Source organism: Aspergillus niger (genome assembly GCF_000002855.4).
Source record: "Aspergillus niger supercontig An17".
NCBI lineage: Eukaryota > Fungi > Ascomycota > Eurotiomycetes > Eurotiales > Aspergillaceae > Aspergillus > Aspergillus niger.
In genome coordinates this window covers 234,693-251,641 of record NT_166532.1, presented here as the reverse complement: position 1 = coordinate 251,641, position 16,949 = coordinate 234,693, and the positions used below count along the sequence as shown (strand labels likewise).

Here is a 16,949-nt window from a genome sequence, read left to right as displayed (position 1 = left end):
AAACTTATCAGTGACATCCCCGATTCTATCTATCAACTTTCGTCCTTCATCTCACCATCTACACCACCATCCCCCATCATGGGTCGCACCCCAGGGAAGCGCGGCTTCGAGCAGGTCGATCTCACCACCGACGAAGCCACCAACAACACACGACATCATCCCACTCCCCGCACCACCATCAATGGCCAACGCTTCGGCCAAGACACGACCTTCGTGCCCCTTAGCCAATCAGGCGAGGACGAAGACGACGCCCAAGCAACAGATCTCATCCAAGGAAGCCAAGATGCTGGCGATGATGCTTCCACATACATTCATTATGGGGACCTGAAAGCCAAGATCGTCGGCGTGCGGTACTATCGCGGACATGCTACGATCGGGGAGCATGTTCGTATTGTGCGCGACCCGGGGAACCCGTATGATTCGAATGCTATCCGCGTGGATAATGTCATGGGGCAGCAGATTGGCCATATTCCGCGGACGGTGGCGGCTAAGTTGGCGAAGTATTTGGTGAGTAATATTTTCTTAGATTGTAATGTGTAGTTTGAATTGGTTTGGGGCTCTGTTTGACGTGGTTTTCTGGGGTTGGTGTAGGATGATAGGTCTCTTGTTGTTGATGGTGTTTTGACCGGTGTGATTGGCGCTTTTGATTGCCCAATTTCCCTCAAGCTGTTTGGGACTAGTCACACGGAGGCGAGACAGGCGCTAAAGAGTCGGATGGAAATGGATAATTTGCCTCTTGGAGGGTTCAAGCAGAATGAGCGCAATGAGAAGAAACTAGAGAAGGAACGGGAGAAGGCAAGGAAGGAGGCGGCGAAGTTGGCGAGATCGCTTGCCAAGGGCAAAGGGAAGCAGTTCCAGGGAGAGAATGCATTGGGCTATTCGAATCTCTTCACTGGGGAAGGGCTGGTTGAAGGTGAGAATCTGGAGGAACTCATTGGCCAGAGCAGCACTTTTAATCCACGCGATATCGGCCATGTCGCGGAGGACTTTGGCATGAAGGAATCCGATTTGGAAAATATGCCGATGGCGGAGTCTCCGGCTGCTTTGGCGACAGAACTTCTTCCGTATCAGCGCCAGGGGCTTGCTTGGATGATTGCTAAGGAGAATCCGAGTCTTCCTGGCGATGGGGGTGATGTCGTGCAGCTCTGGAAGAAGAATGGTAACAAGTACACCAATATTGCTACCAATTACTCTATGACGCAGGCTCCGCCTCTTGCGAGCGGTGGTATACTGGCTGATGATATGGGATTGGGAAAGACTATTCAGATCCTTTCCCTAATAAGGTTCAATTCTCAGCCCAAGACTCCGGAGTCCTCCAGAACCACACTGATCGTGGCCCCGGTTGGTGTGATGAGCAATTGGCGAAACCAGGCGCTTGTTCATACTCATAGCGACAAAGCTCCGAAGGTGCTTATATACCATGGGCAAGGGAAGAAGGAAGCAAGCAACCTTGACCAGTATGATGTCGTTGTTACGAGCTACGGTGCACTGGCCATGGAGTACAGCCCGAATGCCAAGGCACCTCCTAAGAAGGGTCTCTTTTCCATCCATTGGCGTCGTGTCGTTCTTGATGAAGGGCATACCATCCGCAATCCACGGTCAAAGGGTGCCCTGGCAGCTTGCAACCTGAGGGCGGGCTCACGATGGACACTTACAGGAACGCCCATTGTCAACACACTCAAGGACCTCTACTCGCAGGTGCGCTTTTTGAGACTCACCGGTGGCCTCGAGGATTTGGCCGTCTTCAACAGTGTCCTGATCCGGCCTCTATTGTCCGGAGACCCTGATTCCCGCCTGCTACTCCAAGCCCTGATGACTACTATCTGCCTACGTCGCAGAAAGGACATGAACTTTGTGAACTTGCGCTTGCCGCCCCTCACTTCACGCATCCTGCGCATCAAGTTCCACACCCACGAGCAAGAGAAATACGACATGTTCCAGTACGTATCCCGACCAACTTCCTTGATCCTAACTGACACCCCGCAGATCCGAGGCCAAGGGCATGCTCCTGGACTTCAAATTCAAAGACAAATCTAACACCAACTACTCCCACCTTCTCGAAGTAATTCTCCGTCTCCGGCAAGTCTGCAACCACTGGGCCCTCTGCAAGAACCGACTAGACAAGCTCGCCGACCTCCTCGAGAACAACAAAGTCGTCCCCCTTACACCCGAAAACATCAAAGCCCTCCAAGAGATGCTCCAAATCCGCATCGAAAGCCAAGACACCTGCCCCATTTGTCTCGACAATCTCGAACAGCCCGTAATCACCGCCTGCGCACACGCCTTCGACCGACCTTGCATCGAACAAGTCATCGAACGCCAACATAAATGTCCCATGTGCCGCGCCGAAATTCAAGACACTACCACCCTGGTCTCTCCCGCCGTCGAAATGGGCGAAAGCACCGACACTGTCGACGCCGACCCCGACAATCCCAGCAGCAAAATCGAAGCCTTGATCAAGATCCTCACAGCAAAGGGCCAAGCACAAGGGACCAAAACCGTCATCTTCAGCCAATGGACCTCCTTCCTCGACCTCATCGAACCCCACCTTTTCCGCCACGGCATCGGCTTCGCCCGCATCGACGGCAAAATGTCCTCCATCAGTCGTGATAACTCCACCCTGCGATTCTCCACCGATCCATCATGCACTGTCCTCCTCGCTAGCTTGAGCGTCTGCAGCGTTGGCTTGAACCTCGTGGCAGCTAACCAGGCTATCCTGTGCGATAGCTGGTGGGCTCCCGCCATCGAAGACCAAGCTGTCGATCGTGTATACCGGCTGGGTCAGACACGCGAAACTACTGTGTGGAGACTTGTTATGGAGGATAGTATTGAGGATCGTGTGCTGGCTATTCAGGAGAATAAGCGGAAGTTGATGCTCGAGGCGTTCAGGGAGACAGCGACGAGGAAAAAGGTGGATGATAGAGCGACGAGGGTGGCAGATTTGGAGAAGTTGTTGAAGTAGATTTCTTCATGCAATTTACTTACCTGCTTCTTCAAGACTGAGTGCTATGTGAGCTATATTTCTTTCGGGATTTTACTACCTCTTCAGATCTCCATCTACTCTATTTTTACATGATAGAAGCGTAACCTGAATGGAGATACATCTCACACATCATTAGCTCACGCTCACTCGTGGACTCATCACTAACTCTTTTCTGAACTCACCTTCCACTCCTACGAATAATCCATTACTACCACTACTACTTAACCATCACCCCATAGTACCAACCAAAGACAATACTCCTAATTAAAGTTACTACTAGTAGCATCATGATTCATATTCTTCAATCACATTAATTCTATGTACGAGACACAAAGAGTGAAGTGAGATCAAAGATAACAAAAAGAAAATGAAGAGTGAGCTTGCCGCCGCCGTAGCAGCAGAAGTGCATTTCGCTAATACAATCTCGAAGGAACGCCAAATAGGAGCAAGAATGGAAGGTATCTTGTGTCATCTTTCGTTGGAAGAGGGTATTCACGGGGATGCAAGGTATGTACTGTGGAATAAGGAAATGGTAAAATAGGGAAGGACAAAGTAGCTTTGACGGAATGAAAATGTGGAGGTAAGTTTAGAAAGTAGACCGGCGACATGAAGCGGGATGGTAGTCTTCTGCTGTGATTTGGGCTAAAGAACTGATATGATGTGCAAAGAAAAAATAGAGGTATTCTCACTGAGGCCTGCAGCTTGGCTTATTATGATCCTGCAAAGATTCAGGTGACTCTGATCGATCTCTTATCGCGCTTGAGCCCTCGGTAGTGCTGCCACCGCCGTTGTAAGTTTGTGCTGATGCAGCTGTAGCAGAGGTGTTGTGAGTAAGGAGACTGGAATTAGTGTTGTTTCCTGGCGTCACAGGAGTGCTCAGAGCATGAGCCTGGTCCGGACTGGTCAAGGTCAGGCCAGGGATCGCTACGGGAGTTTGCGGAGCTTGTTGCGTGATGCTCGTGTCTGGAGCCAGAGCCGGAGGGCCAACATTGTGTGCACTAGCTGGGATGGTAAGCTGGGGTGCAGGTGCAGGTGGCTGAGGCGCAAAAGGCTGTGGAGGTAGCTGAGGCGGCAGTTGGCCAGGGTGCATTGCTGGAGTTGTGCCATAAGGCCCGGTGCCCTGTGCTAAGGCCATTCTTTGCCTTTCAATGATCATCCTCTGGTAGGCTTCGTAATCAGTCCGCTTGAGCCGCTCATCATCGAGTTGCTGCTGAGCAGCATTTTTCTCATCCTCGGTCAACTTGTCGTTGTCGTCCTTTTGAAACAGCTCTGTGAGTTTGATCTTTCGAATTAGTCTTTGGTTTTCATCGGCGTGAGCGTCTGCGCGGATGATCTTGTCTAGGACTTCTGGATCCTTTCCGAGACACTCTGTGACGTCTTGCTGCGGTGTTTGCTTCGCTGGGAAGAGATACTCTCCGAGGGACTTGGTGGCTAGGCGAATTGGGTTTTTTTTGTCGACGACACGGAAAGCAAGCTGGGTTTTGAAGACGGCTTTGTTGTACATGACCTCTTCGAAAGTTCCGCCTGCAATGAATCGGTAGACGAAGACGGGCTTCTTTTGACCTAAGCGATAGGCACGTCCGACAGCCTGTTCCTCCCAGACGGGATTGAATGTGAAGTCGAAAATGATGACACGGTTAGCACCGAAGATGTTTAGGCCTAGGCCGCCAGCACGGGTGGAAATTAGGTATACATCCTCTGCAGAGCCTTGATTGAACTGCTTGGTAGCAGCTTGTCGGCTGGCCATTGGAGTGCTTCCATCTAGACGGCAATATTTCCAACCAAATGCCTTGAGAATATCATTCTCGACGTAGTTGAGCGTAGGTATGCTGTGTGAAAACACAAGCACTTTATCTCCAGCCCGGACAGACTCTGCGATGATCCTGTTCAGAATTTCGGCTCGACATGACAGTGTTGCGGCGCTCATATCAGGAACAGTAGAGAAAAGCTGCTCTTGTTTTGAAACGAGACCCTCAACGTCCAGGCCCAGCTGCGTGATAGGCTCGTCACCAGGGGCTGGTTCGATCGCGGCGCCGTCTATCATTCTATCAAGCTTCTGAGCATCGCTGGCTCTGCTGAGAAGCTTATCTCTGAAACAAGCTGGGTGATTGCAACACAGACCCAGAACGGCTAGCCAAGACAGTAGCTTCATCCTGCTAAAATCTTGGCTGCCCTCTAGAATCGACTGCACGTATAGATCGTATGCAGACTTTTGCACATCCGTTAATGGAACAGTAATGACGAATTCGACCTTGGGAGGCAAGCTGCCCTCAAGGACAGAGATATCAGCCCGGTTGATCTTTGGTTCAAGAATTTTGTTCAGGACCTGAAGCTTCACAAGAGACCGCCGCCGCTCGCTATATGTGCTATCCACGTACAGACCTTCCTCAATAGGCTCTACAAAGTTAGCCTTGAACTCTGTGAACTCTCCTAGATAACCTCCCGCAATCCAGTTGACCATGGTAAAGTAATCCACAAGGTTGTTCGCAAGAGGAGAGCCAGTCAATGCAATGCGGCTCTGAGAGCGGAACTGCATGGCCGCAAGAGTAATTGCAGAAGCTGGGTTCTTCATCTTATGGGCTTCATCAGCAACAATGATGTTAGCTCCTTCTAGAAGCCACTTCTTAATGTTCTCATGCTCCTCTTCCGAGAGAGGCTTGCCTCTCCTGATTGTTTCTTTATTATAGACCCATGTCCGAAATATGTCATAGCTGATAAGAAGTACTCCGCCTTCATCATTCCAAAGAGCCACAGTGTTCAGCCTTTCCGCGAGAGAAGCCGAGCTGGTCACTTTGTTCACAGGTCCGATGGCTGAATCCTTAGGGGTCCACATAATGAACTCTTCGTACCAGTTCTCGATCAGTGACGACGGGCAAAGAATGAGGGTCTGGGATCGAAGGAGGTTGTCTGGGATTTGCTTCTTTATCCAAGGGTTCTTAGAAGCAGCCGCATTAGCTATTGTAACAAGGAGGGAGATGACCTGCATCGTTTTACCCAAGCCCATTGTATGAGCTAGGAGACAGCCCTGATGTTTTCCACCATCCTCAGTCAGCTCTCGCCACATAAATTGGATGCCATGCAATTGATGAGGCTTGACACGCTGTCCGATATGAGGGTCCAAGTAGATGACAGGATCGCCAAAACTGACAGCCTGGCGAGTGGCATCGGTATTGCTGACACCCATGCTTTCCAGTTTGCGTTCAAGCTTCTGCCGCAACTTCTCTTGATGAGCAACACGAAGTTTGGCGATTTCTTGATTCATTTTTGCAGCTTGACTTTCCTTCACTTCCCGTTTCCTTTTCTTGTGGGGTGAGTCAGAAACAGTCGCGGCGGTCTGTTGCCGGTTTATATCCCAGGTTTGATACGCATCCAAGCGGCAGGAGAGTTCCTTGTAAAACTCGGGGAAATCCGAGACACGTTCTTTTGCCTCCCAAACATGGGTTTTTGGGAAGCCCTTCACGTGATAATGAGCGCAATTTATCCATGAAATAAAGAGTGATGCCGTGCGCATGGCGAAACTAGCCTCATCAGGTGTCAGCCCTGATATTGTTTCCTTGCTTTTCCACAGTCTTTTCAAAGCAGTGTTTGTGAGGCTTTGCAGGCTTTTTATGTCATATGTCGGAACCATCCTAGTCAATCTCTGTCGTTCTTCATCTGCGAGTGATGCTATCAACTTTGCCAGGAGTCTGCACCGGTCATAACGCTCCTCCAAGAGCCTCCAACCGATTCCCTTGAGTTTGTTAAAATCGTTTATTTCGGGCAGGTCCTCTAAACTGTCTAGATGAGGCCTTGCGGAACTTGCAACTGACTGTGCGATGCCATCTTGTTTCGATGGTGTCGGTATCTCGGTTTTCGGTATCACGACATTCGGTATCTCGACATACACTTTAGGAGGAAGCTTTGGTGCAGGAGAGATTTCTCTTGACAAGACGTGTTCAGATTGCGGCGTCTGTCGCGCTGGGTTCAATGGGGGCGTCTCAACGGTAAAGTCATCCTCTTCAGGCAGTGGATCATCGCCAGTCAGGTCAATAGTCTCTATTGGTCCTTCAGGAAGTGGCGGAGGGGAGGGGGAACTGGACTCAACGAAAGGATGTGCTGTAGTCCTGAATTTTCGCCTTTTTCCAGAAGGACTAATGATATCATCGTCGTCCGACGAAGGGGTAGGGCTTTTGCGGAAAACGTCATCCTCAATGAAATCGTCAAGAGAGTCGTCATCAACAGCGCCATGATCGGTTTCCGAGCCAAGCGACTCTCCATCCTCGTCAATGCTTTGCCGTATGGGAGGCAAAGGCCTCGTAGGGTAAGCCATCTTCGGCGGACACTGCTCGAGTTCAAGAACGGATATAAGCCACTTTTGCTTCTGGATGTTGATGACGGTGTTCTCCAAACTTCGGCATTGTAATTGTAGCTCTTTCCGTGATGCGTATTCACTTTCCTCTATTGCTTTTGTGAATACACCTAGACGCCGTTCTAGAAGACTAACGTCGCGGGTGATAGTCTTGATTTGTTCATTGGTGGTTTTACCTCTCCTAGAAGATAGCCAAATTCTTCGTGCCTTTGGCTCCTCTCTTGTCCTTCCATCTTGCAGCCAGTTGTTCTCATATTCTGAAATGCAACTTGCAATGATAGATTTAATCTCAGCAGATGTGAGGGTTGTTTGCCGTGGCAATGGTTCCCGGCGTTCATCCTCAATTTCCTGCCATATGTCATCATCGAACTCACCCTCCGATCCTGAGTCTCCATAGAGGGGAAGAGTATCAAGGCCATCATCATCATCATTTTGTGCGGGGTATTTTTGTAACAGGTAGGCAAAGGGATCATGGTCCTTTGCGCCCCCGCTATCGGCCTCCTCCGACTGAACTAATTGCGGCCACCTCTGTAGTTCGTCTCTAGTGACTGTGACTCTGCCATTATGCACAGTATACAAGGTGCAAGGCCTTGGGTTGCTATGGCCTATGACTACTTCCTTCTTCGATGGCTTACTTTTTTGCTTGGTCAATTCTCGATAAGGAACCAATGCTGACTGCGTGGAGCTTAGCTTCACGGGCCGCTGCTTGTGGAAATAGATAAGCCTCTGGTTCACGAATCTGCGCCGGCCAACTGGAAGTCTGGAGGCGGTCATTGAGAAGGTCTGGTCATGTTCTGCTGGGTCGGAGTCCGGGTCAGATGTATAGAAAAGTCTGGAAACATTGAGCTTTTCTGGACCCAGGTACCACTCTGTGGGACTTTTAGGTCTGTTTGTCTGTCTTGAAACATCAGGGCCAGTCTCGTCCTGAGTCATGGCACTAAGATTTAGCTTTCGTCGTTTCTTGCCATGGGCATCGACAACCAAATCTTCGCCAGGCCGAATGCGTCTTTCAGGTGGTTGTTCTGAAGGTGACCAGGCGTTTCTCTCATTTCTCTGTAAAATACCTGGGCGACTTGCAGCCTCGCTTGGCTTGTGATGCTCCACAGAACCAGCTCTACGTTCAGAATCAGCTTTGGGGACATTCCCGGAAGGCTCTTGCGGCGAGGCCTTGGGTGAAGAAGTCTGAAGACGGGCACTTTCGTGAAGCCCTCGTTGTGGTGTCAAATTGTGAGATGGAGGCGGATGGTACACTGGGGAGACTAGTCGGGGGACAACCGGGTTCGCGTAGTCGATGTGGTCTTCAGACAAAGTGCCTAGATTCCTGGATTCCTGGAACTTGAGAGACTTTCGCTGGATATAGCGTATTGCCATGAGTATAGAGCTACGATGGCCAAGAGCTCTCACGCCAAGGTCCTCCCGTAGTGTCTCTTTGTCTACATCATGCATCAGCACCTCGCCGGTGATTTCATTCTCCCGAAGCGTAGCTTCAAAGGTGATAGGGTCCGGTCTTGGAGCACGCGATGATGACCGAGACCATGGTGTCTGCGGATTTCGACATAGGAATTGCACCACTTCATCGACCGTCCAATCTAGAGGGTCTCCGCCAGGCTCCATTTCAATGGGCCAGTCAGGCTGGCTTTGGATATCAGCGGTGGTGGAAATTCCAAACTACTCAAGCACTCTTAAAGACCATTTCCGGTGCCTGAGAATATCTCAAAACGGCAGGACGGATATGGCATGTCCGTTTCTTGGTCACTTCACCAGCCACACAAATGATCGCTGAACTAGACAGCAACAAAAAATGAGCAAAAAAGATATATTCTCTGGATAAGCAGTTTTCTCAAAACAAAGACACGCGCAGGCAACGCGCAAAAACGAAGCGAGGCGCTACCAGAACAACGCGACTAATAAGGCGGAGATGATGATTATGCCTGTTTCTGCCGGCAGCCAAGGCGGTCGGAGACCACCCCCACCAAGAAGAGGATGACTAATCTGGTCACTCAGCAAAATAAGTATAAAAGTAGAGATGAGGTGGAAACGAAGACGAAGTGGAGAAGGTCTGACGGACAATTTGAGGCAATCTGCGGGCTCTCTTCTGCATGAATAGTCTCAGTAATGGCGATACCCGTGCAATCCACTTAGCACGAGTCTGATATAGGCGTGTATGCGGAACCCGCCGATCTCTCAGACCTTTTGGATATATCACATGGGTGACACGATGCGAATCTGACGTGGGATCATCTCTATAATAATATTAAACTCGGCAGGAAGCTTCCAGGTTCACATTTCCTCCGTGATCGAAGCTGTCAGACAGCGTCATCTGAAGCAGTTGTGAGGCTAGTCCGATCGGAAGCGTGTTTTGCATGAAAGGTATCAATTATCTGGCTGACTGCCTAAACATCAAGTAACAGTACATCGAGGGTATTCGTTTCATAAACCACGTCTTTCCGTCTGCGCGCGACAAATACTACAAGAACAAATAAAGATTCAAATGGAGCCAAACCAACCGCGGCAACCATCTTGGCGCCCAACCTTATCTTAACCTCTCTCTCCTTCGCTGTTGAATAAGACCAGAAAACTCCATATTAAGGATTGAAACAGGAAACAGAAACAAGAAAGAAAGAAAAAGAAAAGAAAAAAGAAAAAGAAAATGTGACAGGAAAATAAAAGAAAGATAGATAGACAGATTGACTTTGAAAGGATTAGCCAAGCGCAGATACAATGAGATCGAACCGCTCCAAGTCAAGACCGATATTGTGAAGCTTGTTCACGGGCCAAAGAATGGCAGATTGAAAAAATAACGCTCCCCGACATTCAACTCCCGGAAGCAATGGTTGAACAGAGCGACCTGGATAGGGCTCGGCAATGCATCCAGGACCAGGGGCTGTTTCATCAAGAACAGCCCACCGGTTGGCTGCATTGCCTTGATGTCCGCTTTGTGGCCCTTGGCCTTGATGGGAGTCGGGAGTGACATCTCTTCATATGGGTTGAAGAGTGTTTCATCGCCAGTCTTTCCTGGCTTTAGGCCATTGGTTGACTTTGGCTCGATCTTTGTCCAATGACCAACCGTCTCCAGGACCCGGTACCCATCGCTCCACGGGTTCTTAGCACCCAGAGTCATGTCGAGGTCCATAGGGCATACGGCCCCAGGCAATTCCATGTCCGGGACCTCACCCCGGAACACGGGCAGTGGCCCCGTCATTCTATCCAAGTGCTGCTCGGCGGGAACAAGCTTGTATAGAGGCTCGGGCTCATTGACCTGGACCGCATCAGACATTGGCCAGTCCTCGTCGACCTTCGATTCGTTCACGTCAGGAACAATGGCCGTAATCGGGACGGGAATCGTGGCGGGAGCGGCCATCTCAACGGCGAACACACTTTCACCGGGCATCATAATCTGGGTGGTCTCAGAGGTGGTAGGAATTTCGCTGCCGAATCCATTCTGAGATGGCGCTGGTCCGACATTCTGGAACACCCGCAGAGCTTCTTTTGCTGTATCGACAAGCATCTGCTCTTGGACTTTGGGCATCTTCCTGGGCCTCTTGGGTCCAGTAGCCCGCATACAGCGCTTCCGCTTCTTGCGCTTCTCCAAGGAGTAGGTAGGTGGGAGAGGGATCCGTCCGCCAGCTTCACCCAGGGCCGGAATGATCAGGCCGGGAGTAAGTCCCCGAGTGGTATTAAGGTTAGGATCAATGCCATGCTCCATTAAAGTCTGCATCAACTTGGATTCAAGCTCGCGACTCAGCTTATTGCCTGAATCCCAGGCCAACATACCGAACGCCTGTCTGAAACGTCCGCCGCGCTGCTGCAGTGCGTTGGGGGCAATGCGGAACTCAGGGTTCATGCGGTCGACGATATCGCTGAGGCGGATCCGTCTATCCAGGCGCATCCAGGCTTCCACGCGGAACTCGTCAACGTCGGAAGCAATGTGGTCGGGCAAGGTGGGGATGTCGCGCAGGAACTTTCCGTTGATGGGGTAGGGCATAGTCGGCGGCTCAATCTTGCTCTTAGGGCCGGTGGGCTTGAGCTGATAGAGGATGTCGGGCAGCTTATCCCATGACCAGTCTTGCTGATCAGGATGGAAAGAAGTAAAGTCGCCCGAGTCGGCTTGGGCTTGGCACGCCTCACGGTAGGAAGATTGAATGGATTCTTGATGAGAAACTTGCACTGGTTATTGTTAGTTTCTTGACCCCGACTGCGGATGTATACTAACTCATTGCATAGTCCTGGGTCAACATGTTCTGGAAAGCGTTGGTGCTTTCGGAAGAAAAGATGGCCATCTTGAGATGGGTATGTCGATTATCACGACTGGAAACGATTTAGAGAAGAGAAGCCTTTCCGAAAGATTGTATGAGAGAAATGAAGCTTGAAACTGGCACTCAGTTGACGATTGCTACTATCCACGAAGGAATATGAACGACGAAGAGTACGAAACCACAGAGAGACTGTTCACGAAGCAGATGAAGCAGTTGAACTTGAAGATCTCGCAAGAGGAGGACGTTCGACAGAGACGTCTGTGTTCGGGGGGACCATTGTCTATTTATCAACATACAATTAATAGAGGGGCTGGCATAGAGCTCTACATAGGGTATGGTCCATGAGCAGAATCTCATTGTTCGATTTGGAGGAGAGGAATTCACTTGGTATACTCTTGTGCGCTCTTCGAAGATTCCTAGATGATGCCTTTGGATAGCCGTTTCTGCGGCTCCGACGATCGTTTTGATCTCTACCGAAGATGAGAGATTGAGCGGCTACCGCTCTATCCAACGAATCTAATCATGCCTATATTCCAATTGTCTTTGGATACGCAATCCCGCAAAGCTTAATATCTACTGAAGTTGACAATCAGCATCGTTAAGCAACCATCGCCAATATCACAGCTACCCCCGCTATACTTCTCTCTGGTCATGACAGCGTACCTCAGTACACCAGCCATCAATATAGCAGTCACTGAGCCTTATAGATCTGACTCGACCAATCAGAATCCCGGAGGCTGGATCTGCCTCAGTGATAGGGTCCACCCTGAAACCCGGGGCCCCGTAGTAACAAAGGTATCAATACATGGACCTTTGTTCTTGGGTGGGCCCCTATTGTTGCTTTCATAGCTCAATGGATATTGAATATAGCGGCTGGGTGAGGTATTGTGACTAAACATGGGGATTGTCTTTGTTCTGTACTGCAGGCTGGGATGTTCGCTGTTAATGCCCTCACAAGAGGCTGGAGGTGAGCAAGTTGGTGAAGCAGGGCGGCAGCCAGCAGCGAGGCACAACTTGGTATGTTAAGGAACAGACCATTGACTCTCTGGTATTGTTATGGAGTAACACTGAGTGTGGACCCGCATGAACTGAAGTTATTGCATTGTAGCTGTAACTCATCGCTCAGCCGCGGTTCTTGATGCCTTAGGATAGACAGTGGCCATTCTTACAGGCAGACTATAGTAATAGTAACCCATCCTACCATAGTAATAAATAATCTGCTTACAATAATATGGCTATCAGTGCATATCACAACATAGTATCATGAGTACTGTAGAGTAATTAGTTGTGCACTAAATGATCCTATTCGGAGCCATATACATCCCGCATCTCACAGCCAATAATCGGTCCCAGATATAGTACTTCTAACCCGCATCCATCATCCACATCCACCAGACAACCTACATCTACTCTAACTATCCACTATCACTTCATGATTGAGGCCTATCTTCAATCCCAACATAGTTCCATCCACGCCATCATACCTTCTCTAACTAAACCAACACAATGTCCACATCCCCCCTCCTCCGCCTAATCCAAACCGCGACCACCAAATCCCGGCCCAACAACCCTCTCTACACCCTCCAAATATCCTGCCACGTGAAGCCAAACGCCTCAAGCAACCGGGAAGGCATAACCGCCATCGGAACCGACAGGGTAGATGTATGCGTCGCCGCAGTGCCTAGGAAGGGCGAGGCGAATGCAGCCGTGTCGCGTGTTTTGGCGCAGGTTAGCACACCCATCTCTCATTCAAGAATTACCAGATTTCTCTGCAATCCTATTTGAAATATTTAATAACAATAATAAATCCAGATCTTCCAAGTCCCCAAATCCAACGTAGAAGTTATCCGTGGATTAAAGTCCCGAGAAAAGACACTTGCTATTTCGGAGCTGGTTATCGGGAAGCAGAGCGAAGATGAGTATTTACGAAGGGCGCGGGGGATATTAGAGGGGGCTGTAATGCAAAAATAATGGTTTTGGTTAACTGTATATGTAAATATATTTCAATTAATTAATTGGTTAAGCAAATAAATGCCTACTTTATATCTATTTTCATATTCAGTGATTGTTGTACCGCTCCCGCAATCGCGCACCGCCGGCCGTGACATCACATCACGGGGATTTTTCTTTTCTTCCCAAGTTCAACAACAATCTCCGCCCGCATCGCATCGCATCGCATCGCATCGCATATCCTCCAATTCAATCCAACTCAATCCCTACCTACCTCCTTCAACTCACCTCCTATCTACCCACTTCACACCCCTTACAATAATACCCACAATGTCAACAACCACAACATCAAAACGCAAATCTCCCACCACCACCACATCCGACTCCTCCCCCAAAACCATCCACTTCACCTCGCGCACACCAACATGGACATACCTGAAACTCCAATTGTACGTCCCCTATCCCTACCCTACCCTTCTCCTTGTATACTCATTAACCAGAACTCTAACTAACTTAACTAATAGAGTAACCAACCCTCCTTCCACCTCCACATCACCCCTCGACCCCCTCACAGCCCGAACATATCTCTCCGCCGCACTATCGCAGTTCCTCGGGTTAATGGGGACTACTATACCCCTTGATATTCTTAAGGTTTCTCCGCCGCCGTCGTCGTCGTCATCCACCGAAGGAGGGAAAACAGGGGGATCAGGAAGCACAGTATGGGCACGCGTACCGCGCGACGATGCGGCGGCTGTTGTAGCGGCGCTGAGTTCGTGGATTGGAGGGAGTACGGGTACGAATACAAATGGTGGTGGTGATGCGGCAGGGGGGAGCAGTGTGGCGTGGAGGGTGTGTGCGAAGGGGAATTATTTGGGGGCGCTGGTAAATGGGGGTGGGGGGGAGGTGTTTGTTCCGTGATATGGAGAATTTCTGTCGATATGGTTTGGTGGGGGTTGTTGCTGGATGATGGAGTATATAGCTCAATGGTCGCGGACACAGTCTAATGGGGAGTGCCGTCCCGGCGATCGGGCTAGAGTGCGTATAGAGGTTTTGCTTTTTGGTAGAGAAAGGGTCTCACTGTATCTGACGGTCACTGTCTGCGAAGATGGCAGTGGCTGAAGGGGACGGGTGTGGCAAGGATTGTGTTGCGGTGCTGGTGGTATTCCACATTATGGTCGCATTGTATTCATGTACGATATAGCAGCTATGCATATACCCAGTTAAGCAAGTAGTATGATCTATCAAATAGATCCCAAAATATTCACATCGAAAGACCAACCCAAGTATAGTAACGAATGACCGACCCAACCAACCATAGATACACATGATATAATCCTCTTTTTTGTTTAAACAGAACACCAGACTCTCATGCTTGTTGAACACCACCCAAAACATCAATCAAAACAATCTACCCTCTTATCCTTGCTTTTGAACTTTTAACCCATCGCCTCTCTACCACACTAAACAGACTGCTTGCTTCGCACACTTCCTATCATCGTTGCCGCATCCGACATCGCTGCGGACGGGTAATTGGCCACCACCTTCGCCCTCAGAGCGGCGCGAATCTCTTCGACCGAGCGGTCCTTCCATTCAGGGTATCCGGATGTGCTGAGAGGGAAGAGGACGAAGTTGTCCTCGCGCGTGCCGAACTCGTCCAGTTTGGGCGGGGGCATGGCGGTGATGATATCAAGCTCGACGGCGAGCTGGCGGCAGTAAGTATCAAGAGGGAGATCGTTGACATCTTGGCCGAAGGGGTTCTCAATTTCGCTGCCGATGAAGGCGAGTCCAAGAATGATGTAGGCGGCAACTGTTATATTATTAGACCAGAGAATTCTGTTGACTGGATGGGAATACTCACCGACGGAAGCCGGAATGGTCACCCATTCAAGAAAGTCGTACAGCTGGAAGGGCAGCACGAGGACGTAGATCCAGGCAATCTGGGCGATGGAGATGCTGTATGCGGCGGGAAGAGGAGTATCCAGGACGCGTTCGGTGCCGGTGAGGACTTCGTTCAGGGTAGACAGAGCGGTGACTGTGAAAATTAGAAGGTATATTCCGAAAAGTTATTGGGGATGAGGTACATACTGGCTTGTCCTTGGTGGAGACTGACGTTGAGAGTATTGTTGGCGATGCACCGGTCGACGTATGCGGAGAGATGGTTCAAGATCTCAAGAGGAAGATGGCCCAAGGGCTTCTTGGACCGCTTGACAAGCTTTCTCGGGTTGGACTCGGCAAAGGAAACACCCAGGTATTCACCGACTGACTTCCATGGCGTCTTTTTTGGGGGCTGAACCACTTGGCGGTCGTGGGCTTCTTTGGCAAACGTGTCGAGGTGTGCAACCAGACCGGCTAGATCGTCGTAGCCAACATCGGGTTCGAATCGCAGTTTATGTTTGAGGGAAACGGCAAATGCCAGAATGAGATTCATGGCCGTCCTACGCTTGTTAGTATGATTTATGATGACAAGGACATGAAGCGTCTTACAGTTTGGCCAGCAAATCCTCCTTGCCCTCCTCTCCTGCACGTTCTGCCGTGTTGACCCAGATGGTACGTGCGAGGTTGCGAGACGTCTGATTGAGGAGTGCCCAGTACTTTCTTCCATCCGCCCATCTATGGAGATTAACAACTGTTTATCTGTAGGTAAAGGATAAGACATACCTCTCATATGCTGTCGAACTGCGGAAGGACAGCGCCAAACTGACCACGAAACCGGTAACTGTCAAAAGAATATCGTTGATGCCGACTGGTGAAGATAGGGTCAGCGTCCAGTCACAATCTGATCAAGACAAACCTACTGTTGTGGACAAACTTGGAGATGCAGGTAATGACGGTGGCCCAAGCTGCGACAAAGGTAAGTGGCAGAATCATTTTCGGCATGATACTGCCATGCATTCGAAGGAAGATGGGCCATTTGGAGTGTCGATCAAGATCTCGCGGTCCGTGCTATTCATCATCCCGTTAGTCCAAACGGTCCCTCCCAATCCATGACCAGATATTGACATACAAAATATCGATCGATTTCGCTAGAGTTGCGTCTTCCCAACATAAACTGTTTTTCTCTGGAACTGGCGAGGTTCTCCAGAAAAGATGGACGAGGCGTCAAGCGTCCTCGTGGGGGCTCTCTGAGTTCATTTGCTCCGACGCCAGCAGGCACATCATGGTCCGCGGCGGGTGCCAGGTGGTTATCGTGGCTTGCTTCGTCACCCATTATTGGGACTCGAAAATTAGACGGTGGGTTGGGATTCGAAAAGAGGGAGTGATGGTCTCTGGGATTATTAAAAGAACAAAGAAGGGCCTGCCTTCGGGAATGAACGAACGTGAAGAATCAACCCGGGAATAGAGGAACGAACGGGTGATGAACGAAGGTAGATAGCAACGATTGAAAATTCCCGAGAAATGAAGATCGATGGAG

The 16,949-nt window shown here is 49.9% G+C and overlaps 7 protein-coding genes across 7 annotated transcripts; 4 read left to right on the top strand and 3 right to left on the bottom strand.

The window, feature by feature from the left end:
* Positions 1-78: 78 nt before the first annotated feature.
* On the top strand, positions 79-2,962 carry An17g01060 (uncharacterized protein; the record flags this gene model as incomplete). The annotated part of the gene is made up of 3 exons (XM_059745447.1): positions 79-500; positions 711-1,940; positions 1,987-2,962. 3 exons carry the CDS (start codon positions 79-81, stop codon positions 2,960-2,962), a joined length of 2,628 nt encoding a protein of 875 aa, XP_059605702.1.
* A 706-nt stretch (positions 2,963-3,668) lies between these two features.
* An17g01050 (uncharacterized protein) lies at positions 3,669-8,945 on the bottom strand (the record flags this gene model as incomplete). The annotated part of the gene is made up of 1 exon (XM_001398297.3): positions 3,669-8,945. One exon carries the CDS (start codon positions 8,943-8,945, stop codon positions 3,669-3,671), a length of 5,277 nt encoding a protein of 1,758 aa, XP_001398334.3.
* Positions 8,946-10,098: 1,153 nt separating this feature from the next.
* Positions 10,099-11,611, bottom strand: An17g01040 (hypothetical protein; the record flags this gene model as incomplete). The annotated part of the gene is made up of 2 exons (XM_001398296.1): positions 10,099-11,498; positions 11,545-11,611. The coding sequence occupies 2 exons, from the start codon at positions 11,609-11,611 to the stop codon at positions 10,099-10,101; spliced, it is 1,467 nt and encodes a 488-aa protein (XP_001398333.1).
* A 132-nt stretch (positions 11,612-11,743) lies between these two features.
* On the top strand, positions 11,744-12,558 carry An17g01030 (hypothetical protein; the record flags this gene model as incomplete). The annotated part of the gene is made up of 4 exons (XM_059745446.1): positions 11,744-11,830; positions 11,919-11,984; positions 12,170-12,382; positions 12,514-12,558. The coding sequence occupies 4 exons, from the start codon at positions 11,744-11,746 to the stop codon at positions 12,556-12,558; spliced, it is 411 nt and encodes a 136-aa protein (XP_059605701.1).
* Positions 12,559-13,093: 535 nt separating this feature from the next.
* On the top strand, positions 13,094-13,558 carry An17g01020 (uncharacterized protein; the record flags this gene model as incomplete). The annotated part of the gene is made up of 2 exons (XM_001398294.1): positions 13,094-13,315; positions 13,400-13,558. 2 exons carry the CDS (start codon positions 13,094-13,096, stop codon positions 13,556-13,558), a joined length of 381 nt encoding a protein of 126 aa, XP_001398331.1.
* A 309-nt stretch (positions 13,559-13,867) lies between these two features.
* An17g01010 (hypothetical protein) lies at positions 13,868-14,582 on the top strand (the record flags this gene model as incomplete). Its single annotated transcript, XM_001398293.3, has 3 exons — positions 13,868-13,986; positions 14,062-14,386; positions 14,517-14,582. 3 exons carry the CDS (start codon positions 13,868-13,870, stop codon positions 14,580-14,582), a joined length of 510 nt encoding a protein of 169 aa, XP_001398330.3.
* A 415-nt stretch (positions 14,583-14,997) lies between these two features.
* Positions 14,998-16,745, bottom strand: An17g01000 (uncharacterized protein; the record flags this gene model as incomplete). Its single annotated transcript, XM_059745445.1, has 8 exons — positions 14,998-15,344; positions 15,396-15,569; positions 15,623-15,796; positions 15,908-15,972; positions 16,022-16,147; positions 16,196-16,280; positions 16,333-16,480; positions 16,542-16,745. 8 exons carry the CDS (start codon positions 16,743-16,745, stop codon positions 14,998-15,000), a joined length of 1,323 nt encoding a protein of 440 aa, XP_059605700.1.
* Positions 16,746-16,949: the final 204 nt, after the last annotated feature.